The 27,458-nt window shown below is 65.9% G+C and overlaps 1 protein-coding gene across 1 annotated transcript; it reads left to right on the forward strand.

Moving 5' to 3' along the window:
• The first annotated feature begins 1,164 nt into the window (after positions 1–1,164).
• On the forward strand, positions 1,165–19,458 carry FCHO1 (FCH and mu domain containing endocytic adaptor 1). The gene is made up of 27 exons (XM_065422124.1): positions 1,165–1,191; positions 4,679–4,770; positions 4,934–5,008; positions 5,326–5,467; positions 5,763–5,915; positions 6,142–6,246; positions 6,504–6,602; positions 6,959–7,055; positions 7,318–7,362; positions 7,651–7,723; positions 7,846–7,867; positions 8,632–8,689; positions 9,711–9,892; positions 10,314–10,338; positions 10,976–11,038; positions 11,472–11,523; positions 11,842–11,933; positions 12,237–12,836; positions 13,911–14,023; positions 14,751–14,856; positions 15,047–15,158; positions 16,453–16,608; positions 16,707–16,839; positions 17,526–17,725; positions 18,437–18,501; positions 18,922–19,086; positions 19,436–19,458. The coding sequence occupies exons 1-27, from the start codon at positions 1,165–1,167 to the stop codon at positions 19,456–19,458; spliced, it is 3,075 nt and encodes a 1,024-aa protein (XP_065278196.1).
• The last annotated feature ends 8,000 nt before the right edge of the window (positions 19,459–27,458 follow it).

Genomic DNA, 27,458 nt, shown 5'->3' on the forward strand with positions numbered 1-27,458 from the left:
TGAAGCGCTGTGACACGGCGGGCGGAGGTGCTGCGGGAGCACAGCGGAGCCTCATTCATTATTCAGCCGCGTATCCGGTGTCAGTCCTGGCCGCGTTCTTCAAGCGTCCAGCCCCTGGGTCCTCGCCATAGCGTTTAGCACCTGCTCGCTGCCTGGTGCTGATCAGCCCTCCTTGTTGGCTTGTGCCAGCCCCGAGGGAGGCTCCCTGCGTGCGGGGACTCGCGGCCGGGGTCCAAAACCTCCTCGGGTTTGGAGAGAGCCACCCTGCATTCACCACCCGGTGCCCCAGGGCAGCGGCTGCGCCAGGACCAGAGCGGGTGTCTGGGTGGCAGGGCCGGCCCTGTTGAGGTGTGCGAGGACAGGGCGGCACGCGCAGGCACAGCCGCTCTCTGGGCTCCAGCGAGTGTGGGATACAAAGAACGGCCTGTTTCCATGGCTACGGCAGCGCGGGGTCTGGGAGCTGATTAGTTTTGAAAAGAAATGTGCACCCCGTTCCAAAGCGCTTCGCCCCCGTTTGACCCTAGCTCTGCCCCCGAGCATCATGTGGGTGCGGCTGATCCCCGCTAGCCTTCGGGGAGGCTGGCCAGTCCTGCTTCGACTGGGGAAACTGAGGCACAGGGCTGCACCGACTCATGCAGGGAGTCGGTGGCAGAATCCGAGATGGAACCCAGGTCTCCCGAGGCCTTGTCTGCAAGCTGCCCTTGTGAGAGGCTCTTTGCCCTGGGGGGGGGGGGGGGAAACTGAGGCACTGGAACAGTTAATCATTACAAGCCTGGTAGAGCTGGGAATAGAACTCGAGTCTGGAGTCCCAGTTCCCTCCAGCTCTAACCACTAGATCCCATTTCCTCCTGGAGTTGGGAATAGAACCCAGGAGTCCTGACGCCCCGCTTGCCTTGCTTTAACCGCTCGAGCATGTTCCCACCCTTGGAGGATTGTGTATCACACCCATTCCTCGGTGTCCCCGTGGGCCTGTCCCCTTGTCGTCTCGTTAAGCAGCTTCCCCCCTCCCCCCCGCGAGCAGAGATCTCTCCGTCCCGACGTGCTCCCTGTGGGGCGTGACGGGAAGAAGCCTGCCTGGCACCACCTGATCTCTGTGTTTGCTCCAGAGACCGGAGAGCTGAGCTGTGGGATCCGGGAGGGAGCGTCGTCCCGCCCAGCTCCAAGATGTCCTGTTTTGGGGAGCATTTCTGGGTAAGTGTCTCCTTTGGAGGTGTGGGGGGGGACACTCTGAGCTGTGCGGTTCAAATGGAGCCGGGTTGTTCATATGCATCCTTGGCGAGATGGGTCCTGTCCATAAACCCCAAAGCTGAGCGGGGAGCAATTGCTGGGGAAGCTGGGGGCAGCCCAGATGGAGGGAGAGCCTAGCAGGACGACATATCCCAGCATGCATTGCTCCCCCTCCATGGCTCTGGTCCGCCAGGTTTGCGGCCCCTGGCGCTGGCATGGGGCTGGATCTGTTCCCACCAGACAGGGCCCTTCCCGCGGCGGAGCGCTGAGGCCCTGCTCCGGAATCGGATCTACGTGGAGGATGGGGGGCTACGTTCCTTCTCTGGCTCCAGCTGGCGCTTGCTGCCTCCTGGGTCCCGAAGCAGAGCTGGGCCCTGACTGCAGTGGGTGGGTCTGCGTTGGGGTATGCGCCTGGCCTGGACAGTGGCTGGGGTGGGGCTGGCTTGGGAGGCTGCTGGACACTAGCTCTGGCCAGCCCTGGGAGATGCCCAGCGGGGGGCGTTGCAGGGACAGTTTGCCACCGCTAATTGATTAGACTCTCCAAGGCAAGACACAAGGATCTCGTTACTTGCCGGAAGCTGCTTTAGGGACTGGGGAGAGGCGTTTGTGTGCTGCATTTAAATCCCTTTGCAGGTGAGCCACCGCCCAATGGGGCCAGGGGAAGGCCGCATGCTGGGTTGGAGGGGTCAAATGAATTCAGAGGAAGGAGTGCTGGGTTGTTGGCCAGGCTGGGCACAGAAGAGAGAGGAGTGCAGAGCCAGGCCTGGACTCTGGCTGGCAGAATCCTGCAGGGCACGTGGCCAGAGTTTTCGCTAGCCTGATAACTGATCCTGAAGCCCCTCCCCAGGAAAGCTACTGGAGTCTCATCCCCATTACACAGCTGGGAAACTGAGGCAGTAATTTGCCTGAGGTCCCGCAGCAGATTGGTGGCAATGCTGGGAAGAGAACCCCGGAGTCCTGACTCCCCTTGCACCGGACTCTGTCTCCTAGGCCGCGCTGCCCCTCTGCCGGTTGGAAATGTGGGGCTGAGCGTCCCTGCTGCACACTGGGACTGTCCCTGTGGGTGTGGCCCAGGGGACTGAGCACAGATCTGGGAGCCAGGGCACGTAGGCTGTCCCTGGTGTGGAGCTGCGGGGAGAGGCTCCACGAACAATTGGGCTGTGGTGCAGCCCAGAGGCCGGGGGCCGTGATGGCCACGGGTCTGCTGGCCCCGAGTTCCCCGGCTTGGGTGGCTCTGACCATCTGGTGCGTTGTAACACCCTGTCTGGGCTTCCCCTCGCCCCGTCCACGCCCACTCTGCCAAAAAGGGGGATTTCCAGGCTCTGTGCTCTCTGCTGTGGGGATGGGTGTGTGTGTGTGTGTCGGGGGGTTTCTTTCCTCCAGCCATGGGAAGTTAGGGGCTCTCCACCTCTGCAGCTTGCTGCTGGGAAGGGAAACAGCCCTGGGAGGGCTGCGGAGCTGCCGAAATACCTTGGTGATGGATGCACGTTGTGTGGGGAGATCCAGGCCCCACTGCTGCCCTGCAGGCAGTCACAGGCTAGGCCTGGCTGCGCTGGGGAGATTTCTAACCGGCTGGAGCCGTGATGGGGGAAGATCTGCCCCAGGTACAGGAGCAAGGAGCCCATTAGACTCTGGGTGGGGGTAGATGTGGAGAGAGCACAGATCCGGGAGCCAGGAGATGGGCTATGCTGTAGTTCTGGTCCTCCCCCGCGTGGGCTGCTCTGGTGTGGCTAGCTGGGGGCGTTGGCCTGTCCAGAGACTGGCGTGCCTGGTATGGCTGCAGGGCACATGCCCGCTGCTGCCCAGTCCCACTGGGATGGGAGGGGGGCATCCCCCCCGCCTGCGCAGTTGGGGGTGAGCCGTGAGCAGGTCTGGGTCGCTTCCATCTCTCGGGCCTGGGCTGGGCGGGCCTGGCTCGGATGTGAGCCGACACCAGCCCGCTGCCTGGTCCGAGCGCGCCCAGCCTGGTGCCGCCTGCCTGCAGCCGGGCCTCGCGCAGTGCCCGGGAAGTGTGGAGGGGTGTCTCCGTTCTTCCCCCCCAAAATGATGCCCCCTCCCTCGCGTTCCTCAAACCAGATCCAGTTTATAAGCAAGAGGGCAAAGTTGTAGCTAGGCAACCCCATCGCCCGTAGCAACGGGACCTGGGTGCTGGTGCCAGCCCCGTGCGCTGCTCACTCCTTGCTACCCCAACGGTCTGCCAGGCAGCTTTCTTAAAGCAACAGCACCCCCTTTCCCTCCCCCACCCCCACCTGGAATCTCCAGAGGCAGGGGTGCGGGGCAGGGGGCTGCCAAGGACCTGGGGACCGGATCTGGGCCATGCCGACCGCAGCCCAGCTTGGAAAGGCTGCAGGATGGATGGTATATGCCAGAGCTGGGCCTAGAACCCAGGAGTCCTGCCTCCCTTGCCTTACCCTCCTGCCTCCCACCTCTGCCCCGGCTGGCACACCCCACTTCTTACCCGGCGTGAGGTGGGGTCAGATTTCCCCCATGTCCTGCACTTCCAGCCTGTCTCCCCAGCAGCTGTGGCTCCCGCTTCATGGGGCGGGAACGGGCTGGCCACGGGCACTCGTGAGCTCATCCGTCGGGTGCCCACAGCCCCCCTCGGTAACTGGCCCAGGATATAGGGTGGTCTGGATATGGGGTGTATTCCAGTGGCATTGCCCACCCATCCCCCTTCTCCCCTGCTGCAGGATGTGGGGCCCCCCCGACCCATGGGCATTTCATACCCAGCTCCAGCACAGAGCCAGGGAGCGCCGCTACCCAGACCTCTTCCCTCCCTGCCCAACCCTGGCTGTGGTGCCCGCCGCTTGGCCGGGGGAAGTTCCAGGAGGAGCTGAGGTAGCGGGAAGGTGCATCCGTACCACCCCCACCCCAGCGCACGAGTGGGAGCCCTCCCAGCTTCCCGCACGGCGCTGGCACCACGTGCCTCTTGGAACTTGGCACCGAGCAGGTGCCTGCCGGCCCCTCTCCCTGCACGGCATTGCCCGGACTCCTGCTTTTCTGCACAGCGGCTGTGGGGCAGCCATGTGGCTGGTTTGTTTACAAGAAGGTGGGGGGGAGGGGGCGGCTGATCTGGGGGGAGGGGTGAAATAGTCCAGGGGATCCTAGAGCTGGGGAGGGCAGCCCCACGGAGCAAGTGCTGGGGAGGGCTGGCAAATGCCATCCTGCCACCTTGCCCTCCACGGCCGCTGCTCTGCGCTAGTGGCCACGGGGGCTCCCTGGCAAACGCTGAGCCGGGGGGTGGGCAGAGTTCGGACTGGGGGAGCTGGGGCTGTGGATTGGGGGGAGGGAAGGCAATGGGCAGCGACTGGGGGGGGACCCCCTGTGGGGTCCTGCCTGGCCTGTAGGCAGAGCCAGGGACCCCAGGTGCCCCTGCCCCTGAAGCCCACCGGAGAGCGCCTGGGGGCTGGGTCTGCCCCCTTCACCCTCTGCTCTCTGCTGCCTGCTGCAGGGAGAGAAGAACCAGGGCTTCGATGTGCTCTACCACAACATGAAGCATGGGCAGGTCTCCACCAAGGAGCTGGCAGATTTCGTCCGCGAGAGGTAGGGCCGGGGGGAGGGGGCGTCTGGGCCCCAGCCGCGCGGCGCGTCCCGCCCCGGGGGTGGAGCTGGGCCTGCCAGGGCCCTGGGGCTGTCTCTGCTGTTCCCCGCCCCCCAGGCACTGCTCGTTCGCTCCCCTCATGCTCCCCCCCCCCTCTGCTTCCAGGGCCACCGTGGAGGAGGCTTACGGCAAGTCCATGGCCAAGCTAGCCAAGATGGCCACCAACGGCACGCAGCTCGGGTGAGCGGGGCAGTGAGCTGGGGTGGGGGGGGCTGCGTGTCTGAGCCCTGTCGCTGTGTGAACCTCCTACTGCTGGAATACCCCCCCCTCAGCCGCATGGGCCTTGTGGAGATGGGGGGGCCCCCTTCCCTGTATCTTCCAATGCCCCCATCCGCTCCCCAATCCTGGCAGGGGGGCGCCCCTTTGGCCCCACTCAGCGCTGGCCACCGGGGGGTGCCGATGGGACCAGACCCGGTGGCCCATCCCAGGGTGGCGCGAGGTCTCTGTTGGGGGACGGGGGGGGCCTGCTCTCAGCGCCTGCGTCTCCGCCCCGGCAGGACGTTCGCGCCGCTCTGGGAGGTGTTTCGGGTCTCCTCTGACAAGCTGGCGCTCTGCCACCTGGAGCTGGTGAAGAAGCTGCAGGACCTGCTCAAGGAGATCGCCCGCTACGGGGAGGAGCAGGGCAAGGCGCACAAGAAGGTACCCGCCGCCCCAGCTACAATCCTGCCCCTTACGCCCATCGGGCTGCTGTCAGCGTGGCTGCCTGGGTGCCAGGCGCTCACAGAGCGGGGAGCCCTGCCCGGGCACCTGCCTGCACCTGGCTCTCGCTGGGCCCGTCGCCCCTCGCCTGGCAGGCTGAGATGCCAAGGGCTGAAAGGGCCCGGAAAGCCCAATTACCCGCTCCCCACTGGGGGCGTCCCTAGGACAGGGGCATTTGGGGGGGGAGCTCCCCTGCCCCCCCCCACGTCTCCAGGCCCCTCTCTTGCCCCCCCAGTCCAAGGAGGAGGTGTCGGGGACCGTGGAGGCCATCCAGCTGCTGCAGGGCGTCGCCCAGCTGGTGCCCAAGTCCAAGGAGAATTATCAGAGCAAGTGCCTGGAGGCCGAGCGCCTGCGCCGGGAGGGAACCAACCAGAAGGAGCTTGACAAGGTACTGGGGGTACGGGGATGGAGGTGGGCTGCTGGTGGCGGGGGCAGAAGGGGGCTGTGGCCCATCGCCCCGGGGTCTGACTGGCATGGGGGGGCTGGGGTGATTGTGGCAGGGCAGTGCCCCCTTGACGAGGGGGGATTGCCCCGATGCCCGCTCCCCGTGGCAGGGCAGAGCAACTGGGCCATCGCTCCCAGCTCCCACCCCCCTTCTGTCCTGCCCCCGCCAGGCCGAGCGGAAGTCGAAGAAGGCGGCTGAGGCCCTGCGCCGCGCAGTGGAGAAGTACAACATCGCCCGGGCCGACTTTGAGCAGAGGATGCTGGACTCGGCAGTGGTAAGTGAGGAGGTGGCCGTGGGGGCAAGGACACGTGGGTGGGGGGGCAGGGGCAGCCATTGGAGGGTGTGGGGGCAGAGGGCATCTGGCTCAAGTCTCATTCGGGTCAGTGTGGGGCTGGGAGGGGGGCACCATCCTGCAGGGGTCCAGCTGGGCTGGGGGGGCCTGAGAGAGACGCCCCTGGGATCGCTGGGAGCTCCAGTCTCTGCACAGCCCCCCCCATCTAACTGCTCTCTCCCCCCTCCCCCCCCCGGCAGCGGTTCCAGGAGCTGGAGGAGATCCACCTGCGCCACATGAAGGGGCTGATCAGCTCCTACTCGCACTCCGTGGAGGACACACACGTGCAGATCGGACAGGTGAGCGCCGCGGGGGTGTGTGTGTGTGCGTGCACTGGGGTGGGAGTGAGCTGTGGGGAGGGGGGCGGGGGCGTGCACTGGGGGGGGGGGTGAGCTGTGGAGAGGGGTGTGTGTGCGTGCACTGGGGTGGGGGTGAGCTGTGGGGAGGGGGGCGGGTGCGTGCACTGAGGCGGGAGGGCATTAGGGGGGCAGTGGGAAGGCGGGGTGCAGGAGAGGGCAGCTGTAACCCCCCCACAATCTCATCCTGCCCCAAGGAGGCGCTGCTGGGGGTGGGGAGCGAATGGGGGGGGGGCTGGGCAGTCACCAGCAGAGATGAGCACAGCAGCCTCAGCTCCCCCATTCCTCCTCCCCCCCAGGTGCACGAGGAATTCAAGCAGAACGTGGAGAACATCGGCATTGAGACGCTGCTGCAGAGATTCGCCGACAGCAAGGGCACCGGGCGCGAGAGGCCGGGTGAGGGGCACACGGGGGAGCTTGCTCTTGCATGGGGCGGGGCTTGCACTGTTGCACATGGAGGGGTGGGTCTTGCTCTTGCATGGGGCTGAGGGGCGGGGCTTGCACTGTTGCACATGGAGGGGCGGGTCTTGCTCTTGCATGGGGCTGAGGGGCGGGGCTTGCACTGTTGCACATGGAGGGGCGGGGCTTGTTCCCCCGGGCACAGGGGAGGGGCGCGTGTCTCTGCCGGGCTGACCCCTGCCCTGCTGTCTGTTGGCAGGTGTGCTGGATTTCGACGAGTGCAGAACAGCCCCAGTGCAGGAAGGCAAGTACGTCTCTGCAGCTGGCAGCCCCATGGGTGCTGGGGCATCGCCTTGGGGGAGGCGGCCACGGGGGCAGGGAGCCGGGATGTTGGGCTCATCCCTGGGGAAGGGCTCTGGGCGGGCGGGTGGCAGAGGTGATGCCCGCGGGGAGGAGCTGGGAGCACCCGGGGACTGGCCGTCCTGGGTCAGGGCCAGGGTTAGGGTTAGGGCGGCTCGGGGAGCGAGCCATCTCCGGGGGAAGAGGGGCTGGATCTGCGCCAGGAGCCGCTCACCCGCTCTGTCCCCTGCAGGGCCCAAGAGAAGCCTCAGCAAAGCCTTCCGCATCCCCGGGCTGAGCCGGAGAGACCGAGAGCGAGACGCTGTGTGAGGCCCCCCCTCCCCACCCACCTTATCCATCCTCCCCGCCCCCCCCCCCCCCCCCAGCCCTTGCTGGGCTGCTCCGGGCAGTTCCAGGGCGATTGATTTTCTCTCTCTCTTCCCCCCAGGGAGTCCCCAGACACCGACTTGGTGAGTAGCCGCCCTGGGTGACCAGCTGCCAGCTGGGGGGAAGTGGGGGGCGGATCCGGCCTGGTTCCTTCCTTTGCTGGCACCTGCCCATGGTGCTGCCCGACTCCCGTGGGCCCAGCAGCTCTCGGTAGTGGGGGGCTGGGCGGCGTCCGCCTGGGGCAAGTTTGGGAATGGGGGGCAGGGAGGAGACCCCTGCTCCAGGGGTTCTGCAGCGCTGAAATCACACGTTCCCGACCCACAGCCCCTGCTGTCCCAGCCCTGGGCTCTCCCCAGCTTTGCCGGTGCCCCTCACTCCCGATCCGCAGCCCCTGCTGTCCCAGCCCTGGGCTCTCCCCAGCTTTGCCGGTGCCCCTCACTCCCGATCCGCAGCCCCTGCTGTCCCAGCCCTGGGCTCTCCCCAGCTTTGCCAGTGCCCCTCACTCCCGATCCGCAGCCCCTGCTGTCCCAGCCCTGGGCTCTTCTCCCCCCCCCCCCCCCAACAGCTCTGCCGGTGCCCCTCACTCCCGACCCGCAGCCCCTGCTGTCCCAGCCCTGGGCTCTCCCCAGCTTTGCCAGTGCCCCTCACTCCCGATCCGCAGCCCCTGCTGTCCCAGCCCTGGGCTCTCCCCAGCTTTGCCAGTGCCCCTCACTCCCGATCCGCAGCCCCTGCTGCCCCCCTCACTAGCAGGCCCGGTAGATGCTCCTGGGATTGAATGGGTGATGGAGGGAGCATGGTGGGGAGTGTGGCCTCTGACCCTCCTCCCTGCTGCATTCTCCCCCCGCAGACCTGCCCAGATGTGGACGAGGAGGGATTCACTGTACGGCCTGACCTCAACCAGAGCAGTATCCTTGGGGCTGGCGGGGCCCAGCTGGGGGGTGGGAGGAGCTGCCGGGGGGAAGGGAGTGGGGGGCTGGGGTCAGGGCCGGCTGGTGGGGCGAATGCCCGTATGGGGCCCAGCGGGCAGGGCAGGGGAAGGTTGGGGTCAGGGCCGGCTGGCGGGGCGAATGCCCGTATGGGGCCCAGGGGGGAGGGCTGGGGTAAGGGTTGTGCTGGAACCGGGGGTCAGGGCCAGCCGGGGGGGTAATCTCGTCTGCGGCTCCGTGTGCTGCCCCAGCCTCGGGCGGGGCGGCCGGGGGAGATATCGGCTCAGCCCCTGGTCCCCTGCCCAGCCAGTTCCTCTCCTGCCGGGCTGGGTCCATGTCCTGGGGGTGGGGGGCAGAGGTGCCAGGCGTCCAGCTCCCCTGCTTGGCCGCAGCAGGGCAGGAACTCGGTCTCCAAACCCCCTGCGCTGGGGGGACCAGGCTGGACTCAGACCCACAGCAGGGCCTGGGCTGAGCCCGAGGGATGTAGGCTCGGATCGGGGGAGGGCTCCCCTGGTTTCGTGGCAGGGAGCCCCGGCCTGGCAGGACTGTCCCCAGCACGGGCCCTGTGAGCCAGGGGCATGTGGCGTGGCACAAACTGCCACCGGGGTCCTTATTGGCACTCGGGACCCCAGCTGGGGTCAGGGCCCATTGGGCCGGGCCCTGCCCCGAACAGCTTGCGGCCTGATGAGACCCGGACCCCGCTTCACAGGTGGGGGAAGCTGCAGCCCAGCGCTGCAGGGACCTGCCCAGGGACCCCGGGGGGGTTGGGGGTGGAGCTGGGAACAGAACCTGGGCCTCTGGGGGACCCAGCCCAGCCTGGCTGATGGACGGGGAACCAGATAGGCTGGGCAAGGGTTCGGCGCCAGGCCGCCTGGGCCGGACTCCTGGGTTCAATCCAGTGAGCTGGGGTGGAGGCGACACCTAGTGGGCGTCCAGGGGAATGGCAGGCAGGGGCCAGCGCCGCTCCTGGCCGGGGGCTTTTCCCTTGACCCCGGCTCAGGCTCGGGCGGGACCCACGGCTGCTCGTCCAGCGACTCGGACTACGAGGACGAGGACGAGCCCCGCAAGTTCTACGTCCGCATCAAACCCCTGCAGCCCTGCGACGCTGCGGGCAGCGGCCAGGCCGCCGTGGAGCAGCTCAAGGCGACGGTGGGGAACCTGCCCCTCCCCCCCAGCACCGGGGTGAGAGCCGGGGGCTGAGCTGGGGGAAGTGGGGAGCCTCTGGGGTGCAGTGGCAGGGGACCAGGCTGGTGGCTGGGAGGGGGTAGTGGTGGAGGGGGTGGCCGTGGGGCTGGGAGGGGAGGGGTGGCCGTGGGGTTGGGGCCGGGGCTGGGGGGGAGTGGAGGGGGAAGCCGTGGGGTCGGGGCTGGGGGGGAGTGGAGGGGGTGGCCATGGGGCTGGGAGGGGGGGAGTGGAAGGGGGTAGCTGTGGGGTCAAGGCTGGGGCCGGGGGGAAGTGGAGGGGGTGGCCGTGGGGCTGTGGAGGGGGTGGCTGTGGGGCCGGGGCTGGGAGGGGAGGGGTGGCTGTGGGGCTGGGGGCTGCAGGGCTGGGCTGCTAACTGCTGCCCTGGTGACACCCCCCCCCCCCCCTTGTTCTCTTGCAGGGCACAGTGAAGAGACAGGCCTGCAGTAAGTGCGGCTCAGCTGTCGTGTCGTCCCCCCCCCCCCCCGCTTCCCCCCAGCTCTGAAGCAGAGGGCGCCGTGGGGGTGGACAGTGCCAAACCCGGGTGGGGTGGGGGGAGATTGTTGTGGGTACAATGGGCCATGCGGCAGGGACCTGCCCAGCAGGGGGCGCTCACTGGGGTGCAGGGTCTCCTGGATGTGGGGAGCTCCATGCAGGGCGCCTGTGCCCCCCGCCACCTGTCTGGGGAGACGGGTGCCGATCCTGCCCTGGCAGCGCCCCCCGGAGGCTGGCTCTGCACCCCGGCCCTTGGGCAGGTCTGAGCTATCCTTTGCCCAGAGCAGTTTCTTAATTTTGTGGGGCCCCAGCAAGATCTCCCCCCTCCCTCTTAGCTCCGGGTCCCCTGTATAACTGGGGGCCACCCCTTCTCCATGACCCCGGCACCGCTCAGCCCCTAGTGGAGCGACTCTCTCGTCTGGGTGCAAGAGCACGGGCCCCGCTGCAGGGGGTGCTGGCGGGCACCGTGACCCCTCCCCCCGGCCACCCTTCTGAAGAGGGGGGCTCATTTCTCACTTTGCTGAGTCGGGAGCTGTCCAGGTTCCAGTCCCGGGACCCCCATGATACCCTCCGTGTGGTTATCCCCAGGGCACTTACCGGTAGCGACGACCGTCACGGTGGACGTGGGCTCTGACGTGGCCCTGGGTACAGGTGAGGCCGTGACGAGACAGTGGGCCGGGGGGGGGGGCATGGAGGGAAACGTGGTGATTTGCAAGCCCCTCCCCTGTGGCCACATGTCCCGCCCTAGCGTGCTAGAGTAGCTGGATGGTTCTTCCCAAAGGCTCGGCAGTGACATGGTTAATAATGAGATCAAGGTGACCATCAGTAGGGGTCAGAGTTAACGCCCATGTAAGAGGCCTCGGGGCAGCACCCCCCCTCGTCCTGTTGGTTCAGCCTCTCTGCAGACTCAGGCAGGCAGCCCCAGAAGCTTTCACCCGCCCAAGGGGAGTTGGTGGGGCCGGCTGTGTGACGAGAGCTGTGGCAGGTCGCTGGAGGGGTGGTTGGGGGAGGGGTGCGGTGGCTCTGTGCCCTGCCTGTAGGCTGGGGGCTGGGACCTGGCTCAAATCCATCTCCTTTCCTGCAGGTGAGGAGCCCGGGAAGCCGCAGCGCCCCCACCCTGCCGCGTGGACTCCCAGGTACCGGGGTGCCCTTGGCGTGGGTGGGGAGGGATGGACGTCGGAGTCCTTGTATGACGCGCCTGCTCTCCAGAGCACCCGTGCCAGGCTGCTGGGGCAGCTTTGGGACCCCACGGAGCGTGGTCAGCTCGTGGAGGGCGGGGGGGGGGCTCTCAGCCCTTCCCGGGCCCCCTTTGCCACAGGGCCCCTCCAGCCTGGCGTTCCCCACAGCCAGCGCCCCAGATGTCTGGGGCAGGCGCCCTGGGGCACGGGATGGGGCCAGGAGTAACTGTGTGTCTGGGGGCCCCGCTGATCTCCCCTGCTTTGGTCCGTCCCCAGCTGCGCAGGGAAGCCCCGGCCAGACGCAGTCCCTTCCGCAGCCCTGTTCGGGCCCCCGCTGGAGTCGGCCTTCGAAGCGGAGGATTTCCCAGGTACGCGTGGGCTGCCGGTGCCCACCTCACAGGAGGGGAAACTGAGGCACGGCGCGGTGGGGACGTCCCCCAGCATGTGAGAGATCCAGAGCTGGGAATAGGACCAGGACCCCTGGGTTGTGCGTTCTGGCTTCAGCTTGGAGCTAGGGCTCCCCCCGCTGGCCTTTCTGTGCAGCGCAGCCCCTGTGCTGAGCTCTGCGAAGCTGCCCCTTGCCCCTGCCCCTCTGTTTGGGGGGCAGCGGCCCTGCCCTCGCTGGCTCCCCCCGGTGGCTCCGTGACGGGAACGTCGCCCTGTCTCCACAGCCTCCCGAGCCTGCGGCCTGGGCTCCAGCCCGTCTCCCTTCTCCTCCTCGTCTGCAGAGAACGTGGAAGACTCGGGGCTGGACTCCCCCTCGCACCCCCCCACGGGCCCCTCGCCGGACTCCAGGCCCTGGACGCCCCAGAGCCCCCTCGCCAGACGGCCCGCCAAGGGCTCCCCGCGGCTCCAGGAGGAGCGGGGCGTCCTGCCCCCCACGACGGCCGCCTCGGAGGAGCAGAGCGCCTGGCTGCCCCCGCCCGCCAGCCCCACGGGGTGGCCCCAGGACACCCCCTGCTTTGCCGCCTTCGGAGAGGACTCGGGGGCGGGGTCTCAGCACGACTCCCGCTGCCCCAGCGCCACGGCCCCTTCGCCCGACCCCTCCGGGGACCCTGAGGCCTGGGTGGCCAGGCCTCTGAGTCCCAGCTCGGAGCAGGCCCTGCAGCCCTGCAAGCATGGGGCCTGCCCCCCCTCCCACTCCTCGGCCTCTCCGGTGCCCCCCAGCTGCAGGGAGCCCTCCGGCCTCTCCCCGTGGACTCCCCAGGGGCCCGGCCCCAGGCTGTCAGACAGCAGCACGCCGGCGGTTCCTGAGCTCCTGGCTGAGCCCGGTGAGTACGGCCCTGGGGGTGGGGTGGGGCGCTGGGTAAGGACCTGCCGCTCGGCTCCCTGCTTCCCAGAGCACAAGAGTGGAGCACGGCGAGGAGCAGTGACCTTCCCCACAACTGCTCTGCCGGTGCCGCTCGATCCCACCCTGCAACCCCTGATATCCCCCTGCGATCCCAGGCCTGGGCTCCCCACAGCTCTGCCGGTGCCCCTCGATCCCACCCTGCAGCCCCCTGATATCCCACTGCTATCCCAGCTCTGGGTTCCCTCCATCTCTGCCGGTGCCCCTCGATCCCAGCCTGCAGCCCCCCGATATCCCAGCTCTGGGCTCCCCCCAGCTCTGCCGGTGCCCCTCGATCCCACCCTGCAGCCCCCCAATATCCCAGCTCTGGGCTCCCCCCAGCTCTGCCGGTGCCCCTCGATCCCAGCCTGCAGCCCCCCGATATCCCAGCTCTGGGCTCCCTCCATCTCTGTCGGTGCCCCTCGATCCCACTCTGCAGCCCTCCGATATCCCAGCTCTGGGCTCCCCCCAGCTCTGCCGGTGCCCCTCGATCCCACCCTGCAGCCCCCCCGATATCCCAGCTCGGGCTCCCCACAACTGCTCTTCCAGTGCCCCTCGATACAGCCCTGCAGCCCCCCTGCTATCCCAGGCCTGGACTCTCTGCCCCCACAGCACAGCTCTGCCAGTGCCCCATAGTCCCAAACCGTAGCCTCTGCTATCTCAGCTCTGGGCTCCCCCCAGCTCTGCTGATGCCCCTCAGTCCTGACCAGCGCCAGCCCCACTGTTCTCGCTCCAGGTCTCTCAGGCACTGGCCGATCCTACCCACCTGGCGCTCCTAGTGAGGAGGAAATGTGTCTGTTTAGGTGCCAGGCTGAGTCGCTTGCCCATGTGACCTGGTTCTGGTTCCTGAGCTCCTGGACTGACCCCTCTGAGTGCCCGGCCCTGGCACTTTGCTGGGTCTCGCACTCCTGCCTCTGTGTCCCCACCCCACAGCCACCTCCCGTGTGCCTCATCTCCCCCCCCACACACTGCCAGACCTTGCCCCCCCGTCTCTCACCCCTGCCTTGTACTTCCACAGATCCTCCCCCTGGGCCCGCCCCGCCCAGCACCGCCCCCAAGGTGGCCCCCCCGCGGCGATCCAGGACGAAGAGGCTGTCGACGGGGCAGGCCGCCTGCAGCCACAGTGACCCGGTGGGTGGCGCCGCGCTGTGCTGGCAGGGAGCCGGGGTGTGTGTGGAGGGATGGGGAAACTGAGGCACAGAGCGAGTAAGTCACTTGTCGTCCAGGGAGTCTGGCAGAGCTGGGGTTTGAACCCCGATCGCCTGGGTCCCAGCGCGGCGCTGTGCAGGGAACTGGCGTCGCTGACCCTTGGCGGGGACTGAGGAATTTTTCAACTTTTGTCAAGAGGCGGATTCAGACTAACGGCTCTTCCCGGCCCCGCCGCGGGGCTCAGCTGCATCTCAAGGGAAAACCAGCCATGACCTCAGGGGTCTCCGGGGTGGCCGATCCCCGGCCGTCGCTGAGACCCCAGAGCAGACACTAGCTCACGGGGGGGGGGGGGGGCTCTGCACAGACCCCCTGGGGTGGCTGGTTTCTCCTGCCTGGCGGGGGCCGTATGCTTTCCTGGGGAGTCTAACCATTAGCAGTGGAGCTGGTGCTCCTGGGTCCAGGAGGGAAGCGAGGTTTTGAAGGTAGCAGGAGACTGGGACCCAGGACTCCTGGGTTCTATTTGCAGCTCAGTCCTGACCCGCTGGATGGCCCTGCCTCAGTTTCCCCACCTGTACAATGGGGCTAACGATCCCATTTGCAAAGTGCTTTGGGCTCCCAGGCCCTTGGAGTCTCCCGTCCCCTCCTTGCCCTGCCGGTGGGTTAGCCCATCCCTGGCCTGGAAGGTGATGTATCGCCCTTCGTTTTGCAGTCCCGCTCCCTGTGCCCCTCTCCCCTGTGGAATTCTGGCCCTTCCCACTCGGCTCCGGCCAGCCTGGGCGAGCGCAGCTTCTTCACGGTCTCTCAGCCAGCACTCGGTACGTACCCCGGGGGGCGCGGGTGCCAGGTGGGAGGGGAAGGGACTGGCCCCGAGCATCGGGGTGGGGGCAGGGGGTGAACCTGTGGATAGAAGGGAGGGGGCCCAAGCCGGGGGAGGGGAAGGGGAGCTTTGGGCTGGGTTTGGTCAGAGGCTCTGGACCTGACCCCACCTCCCCTCCCACCCCCCAGGGCTCTCCCGAGGCCCCAGCCCCGTGGTGCTGGGATCCCAGGATGCGCTTCCCGTGGCAACCGCCTTCACCGAGTACATCCATGCCTACTTCAAGGGTCAGGACCCCGACAGGTAAGGTGGGGGATGGGGCCCAGCCTCACTTACAGCCTAGGCTCCCTGAACCCAGGCGCTGTTGGGCCCAGCCTAGGGGTGCCCTGGTTATGGGGAGGGGGAAAGAGACAGCTCGGAGGAGCGCCAGGGCTAGATATCTGCCCCCAGATCTCATGGGGCACCGGGGAGTGGGGACAGGGACTGGATCTCTCCCTCCCTGCCCCTTCCCACAATCCCTCTGGGCGCTGGTGGGCGGATCCCCCCCCCCCCCCCTGCAACCCAAGCTCCCCCGTGGTGCCAAGCTCAGAGCAGACCCTTGGGAAGCAGGGCTTGCCCCACACTGACTGGGATCCTGTGCTTCGATTTCACCAACCAACGTCTCGCACCCTGTAACTGCCTGACCACGGAGTCCCAGCCCAGTCCCCGGGGTGCCCTGCTGTGTCTCGCCACCCAGGTGAGATGGTCCCTCCCGGCAAAAATCACACCAAAGCACCAGTCACTCGCCCCGGGTCAGTTGCACCTTCGATCTGGCACCGATCCCTTGTAGCCAATCTGATCCTAGACTAGCTAAAGATTCATGAACTAGGAAAAGGAAATCGACGTGCTATTGACAAGGGTAAAGCAGCCAACGGAGACACATACAAACCAGTTCCAATTTGGCTTCCAAAAGTAAAGAAGCTTCTGTGATAAACAAGTTGCGTGTGTCCTTGGGGGCTAACCCAGGCCAAGCCCTGGAGATCTGCGTCTGCCTAGCAATCGTCTCCTCCGCCCCCCGGAGCCCAAGCAGCGAAAAAGATCCTGTTCCTCCTCGTTAGGACTTTTGATTCCTTCCTCTCCTGGCTGGCGCTTTGCAGTGACAGCAAACACGGGGGACCCGGCCGCTTATAACCCAAATCCCCCTCCTGGCCCCGAACAGGCCGAGCCCGGCCGGGTCCAGCCCAGGATCTGTCAGGGTTCAGGGGGGGCCTAGGAGCTGGTCTGCCAGCGTCACACCCACATTGGGGTGGCTGGATCTCCCATCCCCCTGCCTCACCCCCGAGCCCCGGGAAATTGTGGGAATGGAGTGGGGAGAGCTGGGAGTTCCAGCCACCCCCTGCCCCAGGGAATTGTGGGAATGGGGTGGGGGGAAAGATGGGAGATCCGGCCACCCCAAGGCCCTGGGGCATTGTGGGAGCTGGGAGATCCCCTCCCGCCATTCCCCCAATCCCGCAGGGGAGGGGGCTGGACTCCCCACAGGCCGTGAGGTGCTGGGCTCTCCCCTCCCGTTGCTGGGGGGGGCTCTGAGTTAATGCCTGGCTCCCCCCCCCCCCCCCAGCTGTCTGGTGAAGATCACGGGCGAGCTCACCATGTCCTTCCCCGCCGGCATCGTCCGCGTCTTCAGCGGGAGCCCGTCCCCGCCCGTCCTGAGCTTCCGCCTGCTCAACACGGCACCTATCGAGCAGTTCCTGCCCAGCGCCGAGCTGCTATACAGGTACCGGGGGGGGGGCCAGCTCGGCACGGCATGGGGGCTCTGCTGGGGCTCTGAGGCTGCGTCCCAGCCTGTCTGACCCGCCCCTCTCCCACCCGCAGTGACCCATCCCAGAGCGACCCCAGCACCAAGGACTTCTGGCTGAACATGCCGGCGCTGACCGGGCACCTGCAGAAGCAGGCGGAGCAGGCCCCGGCCGCCTCCTACTATAACGTGGCCCTTCTCAAGTACCAGGTGAGGCGCCAGTGGGGACGTCCCACCCGCCTGGGATCCCCCTATCACCAGGCAGTGCCGTCAGGACTCCTGGGTTCTCTCTGTGGCTCTGGGAGGGGAGTAGGGTCAATTGGGTTAGAATGGGGGAGAGGGGAGGCTGGGAGCCAGGACTCCTGTGCAGGGCCGGCTCTAGGCACCAGCAAAACAAGCTGGTGCTTGGGGCGGCACATTTTTAGGGGCGGCATGGCCGGTGCCAGAATGCCGCCCCTAAAAATGTGCCCCGGCCGCCCTAGCTCATCTCCGCTGCTGCTGCCGCTCGCGCGCCGCTACTCGCCCTCCCTCCCAGGCTCTCAAACAGCTGATTCGCACACCGCTGCTCCTCCTCCCTCCCAGGTTTGAGAGCCAGGGAGGGGGAGACTCCGAGTGGCCGCGGCGCGCGTGCCGCTTCTCTCCCTCCCTCCTAGGCTTGAGACCCTGGGGGGAGGAGGCAGAGCTGGGGATTTGGGGAAGGGGCGGAGCTGAGGCGGTGCCGGGTGTGGGGTAAGAAAAAAACGGGGGGGGGGGCAGTCAAAATTGTTTCTGCTTGGGGCGGCAAAAATCCTAGAGCTGCCCCTGGTCCTGTGCTCCCCCCGGGCTCTGAGGGGAGCAGAAGCTGTTCCCAGCCCCCCATTGCCGGCTCCTCTCGCTGCTCTCTGCTCCCCTGGCAGTTCTCCAAGCTGGGCCCAAGCGCGGCCCCCCTGCAGCTGGCCGTGCGCTGGGACTGCACCGCGGCCACCACCCAGGTCAGCGTGGAGTACGGGTACAACGCCAGTGCCATGCCCGCGCCCAGGCCCCTCACCAACGTCCAGGTGCTGCTGCCTGTGGAGGATCCGGTCGCCAATGTGCGGCTGCAGCCTGCGGCCAGCTGGTGAGAGCCGGGGGGGAGGCTGCAGGGGCTCAGGCCTGGGGGAAACTCGGGGGGCATGTTGGTGGGGAGGGGCTGGGCAGGAGGCAGCTGGGAGTCCTGGTGGGGAGGAAGGACGGGGCAGGGGCAGGAGGAGCTTGGAGGCCCTGGGGCGGAGGGGGGATGGCGGGGGCAGGAGGCTGGGAGCCCTGGCGGGTGGGGAAGAGGGATGGGAAGGGGGAACAGGAGGCGGCTGGGGCCCATGGCGGGGGAGGAAGGGTGGGAGGCAGGAGGCGGCCGAGGGCCCTGGGGGGTGGGGAAAGTGGTACAGGAGGCAGCTGGGGGCCATGGGGGGGAGGGACGGGGGACAGGAAGCAGCTGGGGGCCATGGGGGGGAGGGACGGGGGACAGGAAGCAGCTGGGGGCCATGGGGGGGAGGGACGGGGGTCAGGAAGCAGCTGGGGGCCATGGGGTGGGGGAGGGATGGGGGACAGGAAGCAGCTGGGGGCCATGGGGTGGGGGAGGGATGGGAGGCAGGAGGCGGCTGGGGACCATGGGGAGGGGGAGGGATGGGGGGCAGGAGGCAGCTGGGGGCCCTGGGGGATGGGGAAGGGGGGACAGGAGGCAGCTGGGGGCCATGGGGGGGAGGGGAGATCAGGTAATGGCTGGCGCTGTGTGCGCCCCCAGGCCTCGCCCGGCGGGGTGACGTCCCCCCCCGTCTCTCTCGCCCCGCAGGAACCTGGAGGAGAAGCGGCTGTTGTGGAGGCTGCTGGACGTTCCTGGGGCCCCGGATCGTGGCGGTGAGAGCTCTTGGCACCCCCTGGCGGGTTGGGGGGGGGCAGCTGTGTCGGGGGGGGGGTGTCTGAGCCACCTTCCCTCCAACGCTGGGGCTGCCGGGGGCTGAGCGTGAGCTGCAAACCCAAGGCCCTTGGCCCTGACGCCCACAGGCCATAGCGGCTCCTGGGGAGGCTGGTAGTGGGGTACGGCGCCTCCTGCTGGCCAGGCGCCAGCTCCTGGTTCTGAACAGGGTTTGCTGGGCGAGCTAAGGGCAAGGGTGGCTGGTGGCTCTTAGCAGCTGACCCTCTTGCCACCCCCCAACCCCAGGGTGTGTCAGCCCCTCCCCCCGGCTCGGTGCTCTGGAGTTTGTTCTCCCCCCGGGTGGGCAGGGTCTGAACCCCCCAGTGAGATCCTGAGCCCCGTCTCTCGGCCTTGGTCCCCAGGCTGCGGCCACCTCTCCGCCAGCTGGGAGCCCCTCTACGGCCCCAGCAAACCCAGCCCCGTGGCGGCCCAGTTCACCAGCGAGGGCAGCACCCTGTCGGGCGTGGAGGTGGAGCTGGTGGGCAGTGGGTACAGGATGTCGCTGGTGAAGAAGAGATTCGCCACAGGTAACTGCAGCGGCTGGGCATGTCCGTGGTGGGGGGGAGACGACGCTTCCACTTGCTTGCACGTGGAGACCTCCTCCCCCTCCTGTCCATCGCTGTGCCTCAGTTTCCCCTCTCATCCTTTGTTTAGATTGGAAGCTCTTTTTGGAGCCAGGGCGCGTCTCTCTACAGTGCCTGGCACGATGCGGCCTGATCTGGGGTGGGATCGGTAACAAGCCGTAATAAGAAAGGGATCCCAGGGAGGGGGATACGATCTGAGCACAGGGGAGTGGAGGAGTCTGGGTAGGTGGGGGGCCTGTTCCGGGAGTCCCTGGTGTCTGTCTCCACCTCTCATGGTTATGTTTCCTCCTAGGCATTTATCTGGCTGGCTCCTGACTGGCTGCCCTCGTCCCCCTGTTCGTTGCTGGTTTTAAAGCCCCAGCGGCCGTTGGCTTGTTCAGCCGCTTGCTGCCCCCGGGGGTTTCTCTGCTGTTGGATTTTTAAACACTGGAACAAAGTCAGATCTGGGGGGAGGGGAGTGGGGGTCCAGCCCCTGGCCCGTGAGAGGAGCGATGGTGCTGGGCTCATGCTGGGCTGGGGGTCTGGCCCCTGGACGGGACGAGCGGCTGAGTTGCACTGGACAGAGAACAGCCCTGCTCCCTGTTTGCCTAACTCCTCCCCTGCCCCGCACCAGCCGAGCTGGGGGCTCCGTGCTGTCCCCGGGTCGCCCCCTGGCGATGGAACAGAGCCTTCCACTCTCCCAGCTGCTGTACGGGGGTGGGGGGAGGAGGGGAAGCTGGGGGGGGTCATCACCCTTTTAATAAACACTTTATTTTCTAATAAAACGACCTGTCTGCTTCCACTGCCCCTTTTCTCCATCGCCCTGACATCCTGTCACGAACCTGCTGCCAGCCTTATGGAGCAAGAGGCTGCCGGAGTCGCTGCTAGTTAATCGCCCGCCCGCAGTGAGGGGCAGCACAGGTCCGTCTGGCCCGGCCCCAGCTGTTTGGGCTGGGCCGAGCGGCTTTACTGAGTGATGAGAAGCGCAGCGGGTGCCTGGAGGAAGTCAGGGGAATTGCTTCCCCCTTTGACAGGGAGACTCCCAGCTTGTTCCAGGGAGCAGGGCTGCCTCTAGGATCCACCCAAAGAGCCTCCCCCTTGGGGTCCTGGTCCCCCTCCTCTCTCAGCCCGGCAGCAGCTCACACCGTGGCTGAAGTGAGCAGTGGGAGTGACTTGGGGCCATGTTGGCGGATTGGTTACGGTGGAAGCGGACTGGAACCTTGGCTACGCAGGTTACACTTGACTCTCCCTGCCCCCCCAGCCGAGGTACCGCAGTGCTCGCCTCCCTCCTGTGCCAACGCCCCCGGCCCTGGTGCTGCCCGTCTTCTCCCAGTGCCGGCTCCAGGCTCATGTTTGCCTCTGACCTTCAGGCTGTGCTCTGGGCCAGGCCCTGGCTGGAGGGAGATGGTTCTGCTGGAGGGGGGGACCCTACCTGGCACACAGCCTTCCCCCCCCCGATAGGAGATGCCCCCTGGTCTGTTTCCTGGTGCTGGGCAGGTGGCCCTGAACCCACAGCCTGGATCTCCAGCCCCTGGAGGTGCTGCAGGAGGAAGGAGGGGGCTGGCTGAGCTGGGACCCCAGTTTCACATTTTGCAAACAGGCTTGCAAGGGGCCCTGCCGGCTGCAGCCCAGCCCAGGATCCAGGCCCTGCTGCTGCTCTGGGATAGCCCATCTGCTTCGTGGTGTGCTCACTGACACCCCGGGAGGGCGAGAGCCGAGTGTGGCTGGGCCAGCTGCATAGCAGGGACAAGCCGAGCGGCTTTGTCTGCGCCTGGACGTTAATGTGGAGTCAGGGGTGGGGGGAGTTCAAAGCACACAAGCTGTTCCTGATTAATGCCAGGGGTAGACATGGGCCGAGGGGCACTAGGAGGGGTGGGGAAGGGGACACGGGGCCTTTCCCAGCCAGGGGGTGCAGGCTGCCTGCTGGGGGGGGGGAATGGGGTCTGGGATCTTTCATCTTGGGGCTGCTCAGCCCACAGCCTTGCTGTGCCCAAGGGGCTGGCTGGGAGCCTGCGTAAACAAGGGGTTTTGGGGTGTGACGCTGGCACGACCTGGCAGGCTCAGCCCTGAGTGCCAGGCCAAAGGGGCCATGGGACCTGAGCTGGGCCTGCCGCCCCACGGCCGCTAGGGGAGCCGTGTGTGGGGCCGGCCTGGGCTGCTCCTTGCACCGCTATGTAAGGCCATTCCAAGGCATCTCTCCCCCCCCCCCACCCCCCCCGGCCGTGGCGGGGGGCTGATCCCCTTCTTACCGGGGCTGTGTAATCTCCATCCTGGGGGGCTTGGCAGCACAAGCCGGTCCTTGCCACCCACCCTGGTCTGAATAGAGCGCAGCCAGGAAGTGCAGGGTCTCTGGTCAGCCTACATCCAGCAGCCGCCCCTGCGGCCCCCCCCCCCCCCCCACACACACACGCTGCCTGCCTCCAGCCATCTCTGTCTGCCCGGCCCCGAGGCCTGCTGTGTGTTGCTGAGATGCTGCCCCCAACTCCCACCCCACATCAAACCCATGATCAGCCCTGCCCCACGCTGCCCCTGTGCAATAGACATGAGGGGCAGCCCCGTAGCTGCAGTGCTTGCAAGCAACTGCGCCCCTCAGGAGCTCTGGGGTTAACTTTCTTGGGGTCCCCCCCCAAACTGGGCTAGTGTTTTTGCAGGGCACCCATCCTGCTGTTACCCAGTGCCTATGGGGGCAGGGTGGAAGGGCTAGAGGTGGCCAGGGGGAGAAGATGGGTCTGTCCCACAACACGTGCTGTGTCCAGGGTCCCAGGGTGGTGGCAGGGGGAACAGACAGTGCCAGCGCCGCCACCCCCCAAAGCCTCGAGGCCTGTGAGCGCCATGCCCATCACAGGGGCGTCAGACCGTGGCCTGGCTGGGTGAAGCCACACCAAGGCGAGGGAGAATTCCCAGCTGGGCTTGGCCCAGAAGCAGTCGAGCAATAAGGGGATGGGCTCCAGGCCGAGCCCTCCGAGCTCCCGCTACCCTGGGCTTTCGGTGCATGGCAGCCATCCCACGTGCCCAAGGGGGGTGGGGGCAGAGCTGGGAACTCAAACCGGCTCTCGCAGGTCCCCGGGCAATGCCCGCACCATTGCATCCACCTCCTCCTCTGCAGCTAACTGGGCCGAGCGCTGCCAGGTGCCTCCGGCAGTCGCTGACGGATTAAACGTCCTGCCCCTCTTCTGGCCGGCTGTACGGCGCCCCGCCAGTGCCCTCCGGGCCACGGGCGGCTGGGGCTGCCTGGCCGAGCGACTCTAGGCTGGGGCACAAGCCAAGAATGGCCCAGGGCACTGGCTGCCATTGGGTCAGGTTACACGTTCGGCACGGCAGTGGGCCCCGGGGCAGGGCACCCCACGGCCGCCCAGGGATCAAAGCGAGCTGGCGGGAGGGCACCACAAGGGCTTGTCTTGGGCTAAGAAACGTGGGTGCAGTGGAAGGCGATCGGGACACGTCCCACTTGGGCCAGCTGGCGGAGTGTGTTGGGGCCGCCTCTGTTCGGGGCAAAGGCCGTTGCCCGTTCGGTGTCAATCCCCACAACAGCCTCACTGGCACCTTCTTGGCCCCCCGGAACGAGCCGCCGGCCCTGGGCATTGACGCGGGTTACATAGATGGGGTCAGGGCCCTACCTCCTAACTCCAAAGGGGAGGGGGTTGAAGGGCAGGGCCAGGTTACTCCTCCAACTGCAGAGAAAGCCGCCACCCCCACCCCAGCCGCCACCCTCCCCACCCTCCCCTTCCTCTCCAGCCCCCCCCCCCCCCCAGCGGGAATGTGGCCAAGGGCTCTGGTCACATGCTGTAGATCATTTCCTGAGTTAGCGAAAGCACCCTTCCTGCTGCTGCTGAGTGGAGGCGGGTGGAGGTGCAGGTAGGCGTGCCAAGCCAGGGGAGGGGGGAACGGGTGTGTGTCCATATCCTCCCAGGTCCTCCCGTGGGAGAGCTAGGGGCAGGGCCTGATCCCTCAGCCTCCCCCCCCCCCCCCATTTGTCTGTCCTGCCTTGGCGTTCATGGAAAATTCTAGGGGGGGGGGGGGAGGCAGAGGGGACTGGGGCAGTGAGGGGTCCAGCGTTCGGCAGCTCAAGGGGGTGTTTCCAGCCTCGGCTGCCCCCCACCCCCCAAGAATCAAAGCAGCGATGTTCAGTTGTAAAAGGAAACTCCGGGGGCTTTCTTTGAGCAGCCAGGCAGCAGGTGGGAGCTGTGGGAGGGGTCCTGGGGGGCTGAGGGGGGTGGCCCAGTGTCCTGGCTTTGCCAGCTGCTGCACGGGGAGAGGAACCGACGCTGCGGAGCAACGGGAACCCTCCTTGATGGTACCCCTCCCTGGCTGGTGGGCGGGGAGTCACCGGGGGAAGTGCCCAAGGGGGGCGAGGGGCCCTGGACCTGGGATCCGCGTGCGAACCGTCCCGGAGCTCGGCACTGGCGTTTTGCTCTGGAGCTGCCCCAGCCCAGCGGGGATGTTCCCAGCGGGCAGCGGCTCCTGCAGGGGACGCTGGGCCAGCAGATGGGTTTGCACCTCCTGACCCAGCCCAGCCAGCTGGCTGAGCCGGGCCCCAGGCGGAGTGGAGAGGGACCAGCCTGCCTCGCAATAAACAACCCCCCAGGCCACGCTGCCCCACCCTGACTCGGCTGCCCTGCGTGGGCCAGGCCGCCCCAGGCTGGGTAAGCAGGAAGGCAGGTGCCGCCCGCCCTAGGGCTGGGACAACAGAGCTGGCCCCCATGGAACTAGGCTCAGGTTGTGTCCCCTGGCCTCCCGGCACAGCTCAGTGCCATGCGGCCCAAGGCCGGCCCCGTTTCATTGCCGGACAAAGGGCTTCTCTTCCCCCCAGCACCAGTCAGTCCCGCCCCACCTGAGCTGGGTCCGGCTGGAACCGGGCCCTCCAGGGCACAGACTTCCCAGCCCACTCCCCACCCACACGCCACCTGCTCCTGGCACTAGGGCGTGCCCCTCTCGCCGGGGGATCTCCAAGCATTCCTGCTCCAGGGAGGCAGGGGCGTGTTATCCTCCCCCAGCCCTCACCAATCACCTGCCTGACTCCGAACAGCACAAGGGCATGGGAACAAGCTCCCCAGGCAAGCGGGAGGTCCCTGCCATTGGGAGCAGGTGCTGAAGAACCAGTGACGTACTGGGGTGGGGCCATGGGGGCGGGGCAGCCCCAGCCCTCCTGCTGCATGGCTCCTCTGGGGTTAATTTGTGCAGGGCGGGGGGAATGACACTCACAAAGCGTCTTTCCTATCAGTTGTGTTGGCAACAAAATAGCAAGCAGGCCCCACTGCTATAGCCTAAGGGGGGTGTTTCTGTGTCGCCCGCAAGGATAAAAGTCATACTACTGCTGCCAGCTAATGGAGAGGCTCCTCTTGGCCCTGCGGTAGGGTTCCCTGCTTCTTGCCCCGGTGCTGTGGTTTGTGCGTCAGCTGGACGTGGTTGTCTGTCTGCCCTCTGCAAGGTACGTGCCAGCCTCGCCGTGGCAAGAGTTGGGAGAGCAGGATCAACCCCTCTTTGCCCTTGTCACCTGGGCTGCTCCTGCCCTTGGCAGCGTCGGCTTGCTCTAAAGCTATGGCATTCGCTTAGGGGTTTCCCTGCGAAAAGCCAGATTCTTCTAATGTAGAGGAATTTCCTCAGCACCTAGAGGCCCCAGAAGGGAGCAGGGTGGTGCCAGGCGCTGCACAAATACATGCTGAGTCCCTGACCCAAAGAGCTTACAATCTAAGGAGGCCAGCCAGACAAAGGGTGGGAGGGGAAACTGAGGCACTGCAAGGGGACGTGGTCACGGAGCAGAAGCAGGAAGAAGGCACCGGGCTGGCGCTCCGAGCGGGGCTCTGCCCACTGGCCCACGCTGCCTCACAGGGCTGAACCTCCCATTTGACCACGCTTTGCTCTGAGGCCCTAGGGTTAGCTTGAGTGGGGATCTGCCCGGTGGCACGCACGGGTGAGGCACACCTTGGCGGCACTTTGCCAGCGGCTTCTGCCCCAGCCCCTTCCTGAGGAGCTGGCTGGAGCAGCCGCTGCACAGCTACCAGATGAACTCCTCCTGAGTGGGAGGGGGCAAACACCCTGATTGCCTCATTAGCCTGCCAAGGCCAGGTCCCAGTCACCTGCTGAAGGCAGCCGGCAGGTGAGAGGAGCTGCTCCGTACCCAGCAGCAGGCAGATCTTGAGCCAGGCGGTGGTGTTGAAATCCTTACTCTGCAGTGAGTAGCTACCCTGGGCTCAGCTGCTATAGGGGAGATGGGGGGCTGTGCTTTGCTCTATGTCTCTGGGGGGGCCTTGCAGAAGCAGAGTGGGCTACACAGGAAGATATGGGGGTGTGTGTGTAAAAGAAGCATTGCTGCAGAATAAATGGAAGATACAAACACAAGAGTAAAGTTATTTATGGGCTAATAGTGATAACTACTCAAGGAGAGCCTAAACAAAATAAGTATCAGAGGGGTAGCCATGTTAGTCTGGATCTGTAAAAAGCAACAGAGGGTCCTGTGGCACCTTAAGACTAACAGAAGTATTGGAGCATAAGCTTTCGTGCAGACGCATGTAATGGACATTGCCAGAGGCAGGTATAAATATGCAGGCAAGAATCATCTGGAGATAACGAGGTTAGTTCAATCAGGGAGGGTGAGGTCCTCTGATAGCAGTTGAGGTGTGAACACCAAGGGAGGAGAAACTGCTTTTGTAGTTGGCTAGTGTCACGGAGTCCCCGGGCGATGCTCTGGAACTGCTCCCCACAAAGCCAGTCAGGACTTTGGGGAGCCTCCTCTCCCTCGGAGCAGACTGTCTTCAGGGCAAGACGCTCACATGGCTTCACCTCCTGGGTCTCTCCTGGGAGCATTCAGCATATGCCCCTCCGTGCACTTCCCACAGCGAGTCCGCCCAGGCGGGGTCCTGGGGAAGCCAGAGGGTTCTGCACTCCCACTTCGCAGTCAGACGTGACTCTCAGCCAGCCAGTAAAACAGAGGTTTATTAGACGATAGGAACACGGTCTAAAACAGAGCTTGTAGGTCCAGCGAACGGGACCCCTCCACTGTGTCCATTCTGGGGCCCAGCGAGGCAGACCCCGTCTGCCCTTCCTTCCAGTCCCCAGCTAGCTCCAAACTCCAACCCCCGTCCAGCCCCTCCTTCTCTGGGCTTTGTCTCTTTCCCGGGCCAGGAGATCACCTGATCCCTTTGTCTCCAACACCTTCAGTTGGCACCTTTGCAGAGGAGGGGCCCAGGCCATCAGTTGCTAGGAGACAGAGTGTCGGGCATTTATGTACACTGGCCCTTTGCTCTGCAGCAACCATACACCCTTATGCCACCACCTAGATACTTAAGAACTGCATAGGGGAAACTGAGAACAACATTAAGAACAGTCCCACTTCGTCACAGCTAGTGATTCACAGGCTTTGTTTAATCCTGAGCTGAGGGTGTCAAATTTGCAAATGAACTGAAGCTCAGCAGTTTCTCTTTGGAGTCTGGTCCTGAAGTTTTTTTGCTGTAAGATGGCTACCTTTACATCTGCTATTGTGTGGCCAGGGAGGTTGAAGTGTTCTCCTACAGGTTTTTGTATATTGCCATTCCTGATATCTGACTTGTGTCCATTGATCCTTTTACGCAGTGACTGTCCAGTTTGGCCGACGTACATAGCAGAGGGGCATTGCTGGCACATGATGGCATATATCACATTGGTGGACGTGCAGGTGAATGAACCGGTGATGATGTAGCTGATCTGGTTAGGTCCTGTGATGGTGTTGCTGGTGTAGATATGTGGGCAGAGTTGGCATCGAGGTTTGTTGCACAAAATAAGTTACATTTTTAAAGGTTAATACCTAAGGTAGAAAAGGAAACCGAGAGGGAAAATGAGGGATCTCACCCTAGGGTGACCAGACGTCCCGATATTAGGGGACTTCTCCCGCGACCCGACCTTACATCGTCCCGATATGGGGACCGTCTGGTGGAGAAGGACCGCAAGCTGCCGCCGGTGCCGCTCACCTCTTCTTCCTGCGGCAGCGCAGCTCCCGGCGCCCGCCAGCCGGCAGTAGCCTACAGTGCAGCCCCAGGCACAGAGGCGGCGAGGAGGTCTCCTCTGCGTGCTGCCGGGGGGGTGGGGGGGGGGCTTGCAGGCGCCGGCAGCAGGCAGAGAGCCTGCAAGCCCCTCGCCCTCCCCACTTGACCCAACCTGACCCGCGACCATAGGAGCCAGAGGGACCTGCCTGCCAGATGCTGCCAGTGCCTGCAAGCCCCGCTCCGCGGCTCCAGCAGCTCCCATTGGCGCCTTTCCCGGCCAATGGGAGCCACCCGCCACGGAGCTCGCGCTTGTGGCGGGCGCAGCACGTGGAGAGCCTGGAGACTCCCCTCGCCGCTCTCACCCTAGGAGCCAGAGAC

This window comes from Emys orbicularis, chromosome 24 (assembly GCF_028017835.1).
Source record: "Emys orbicularis isolate rEmyOrb1 chromosome 24, rEmyOrb1.hap1, whole genome shotgun sequence".
Classification (NCBI taxonomy): domain Eukaryota; kingdom Metazoa; phylum Chordata; order Testudines; family Emydidae; genus Emys; species Emys orbicularis.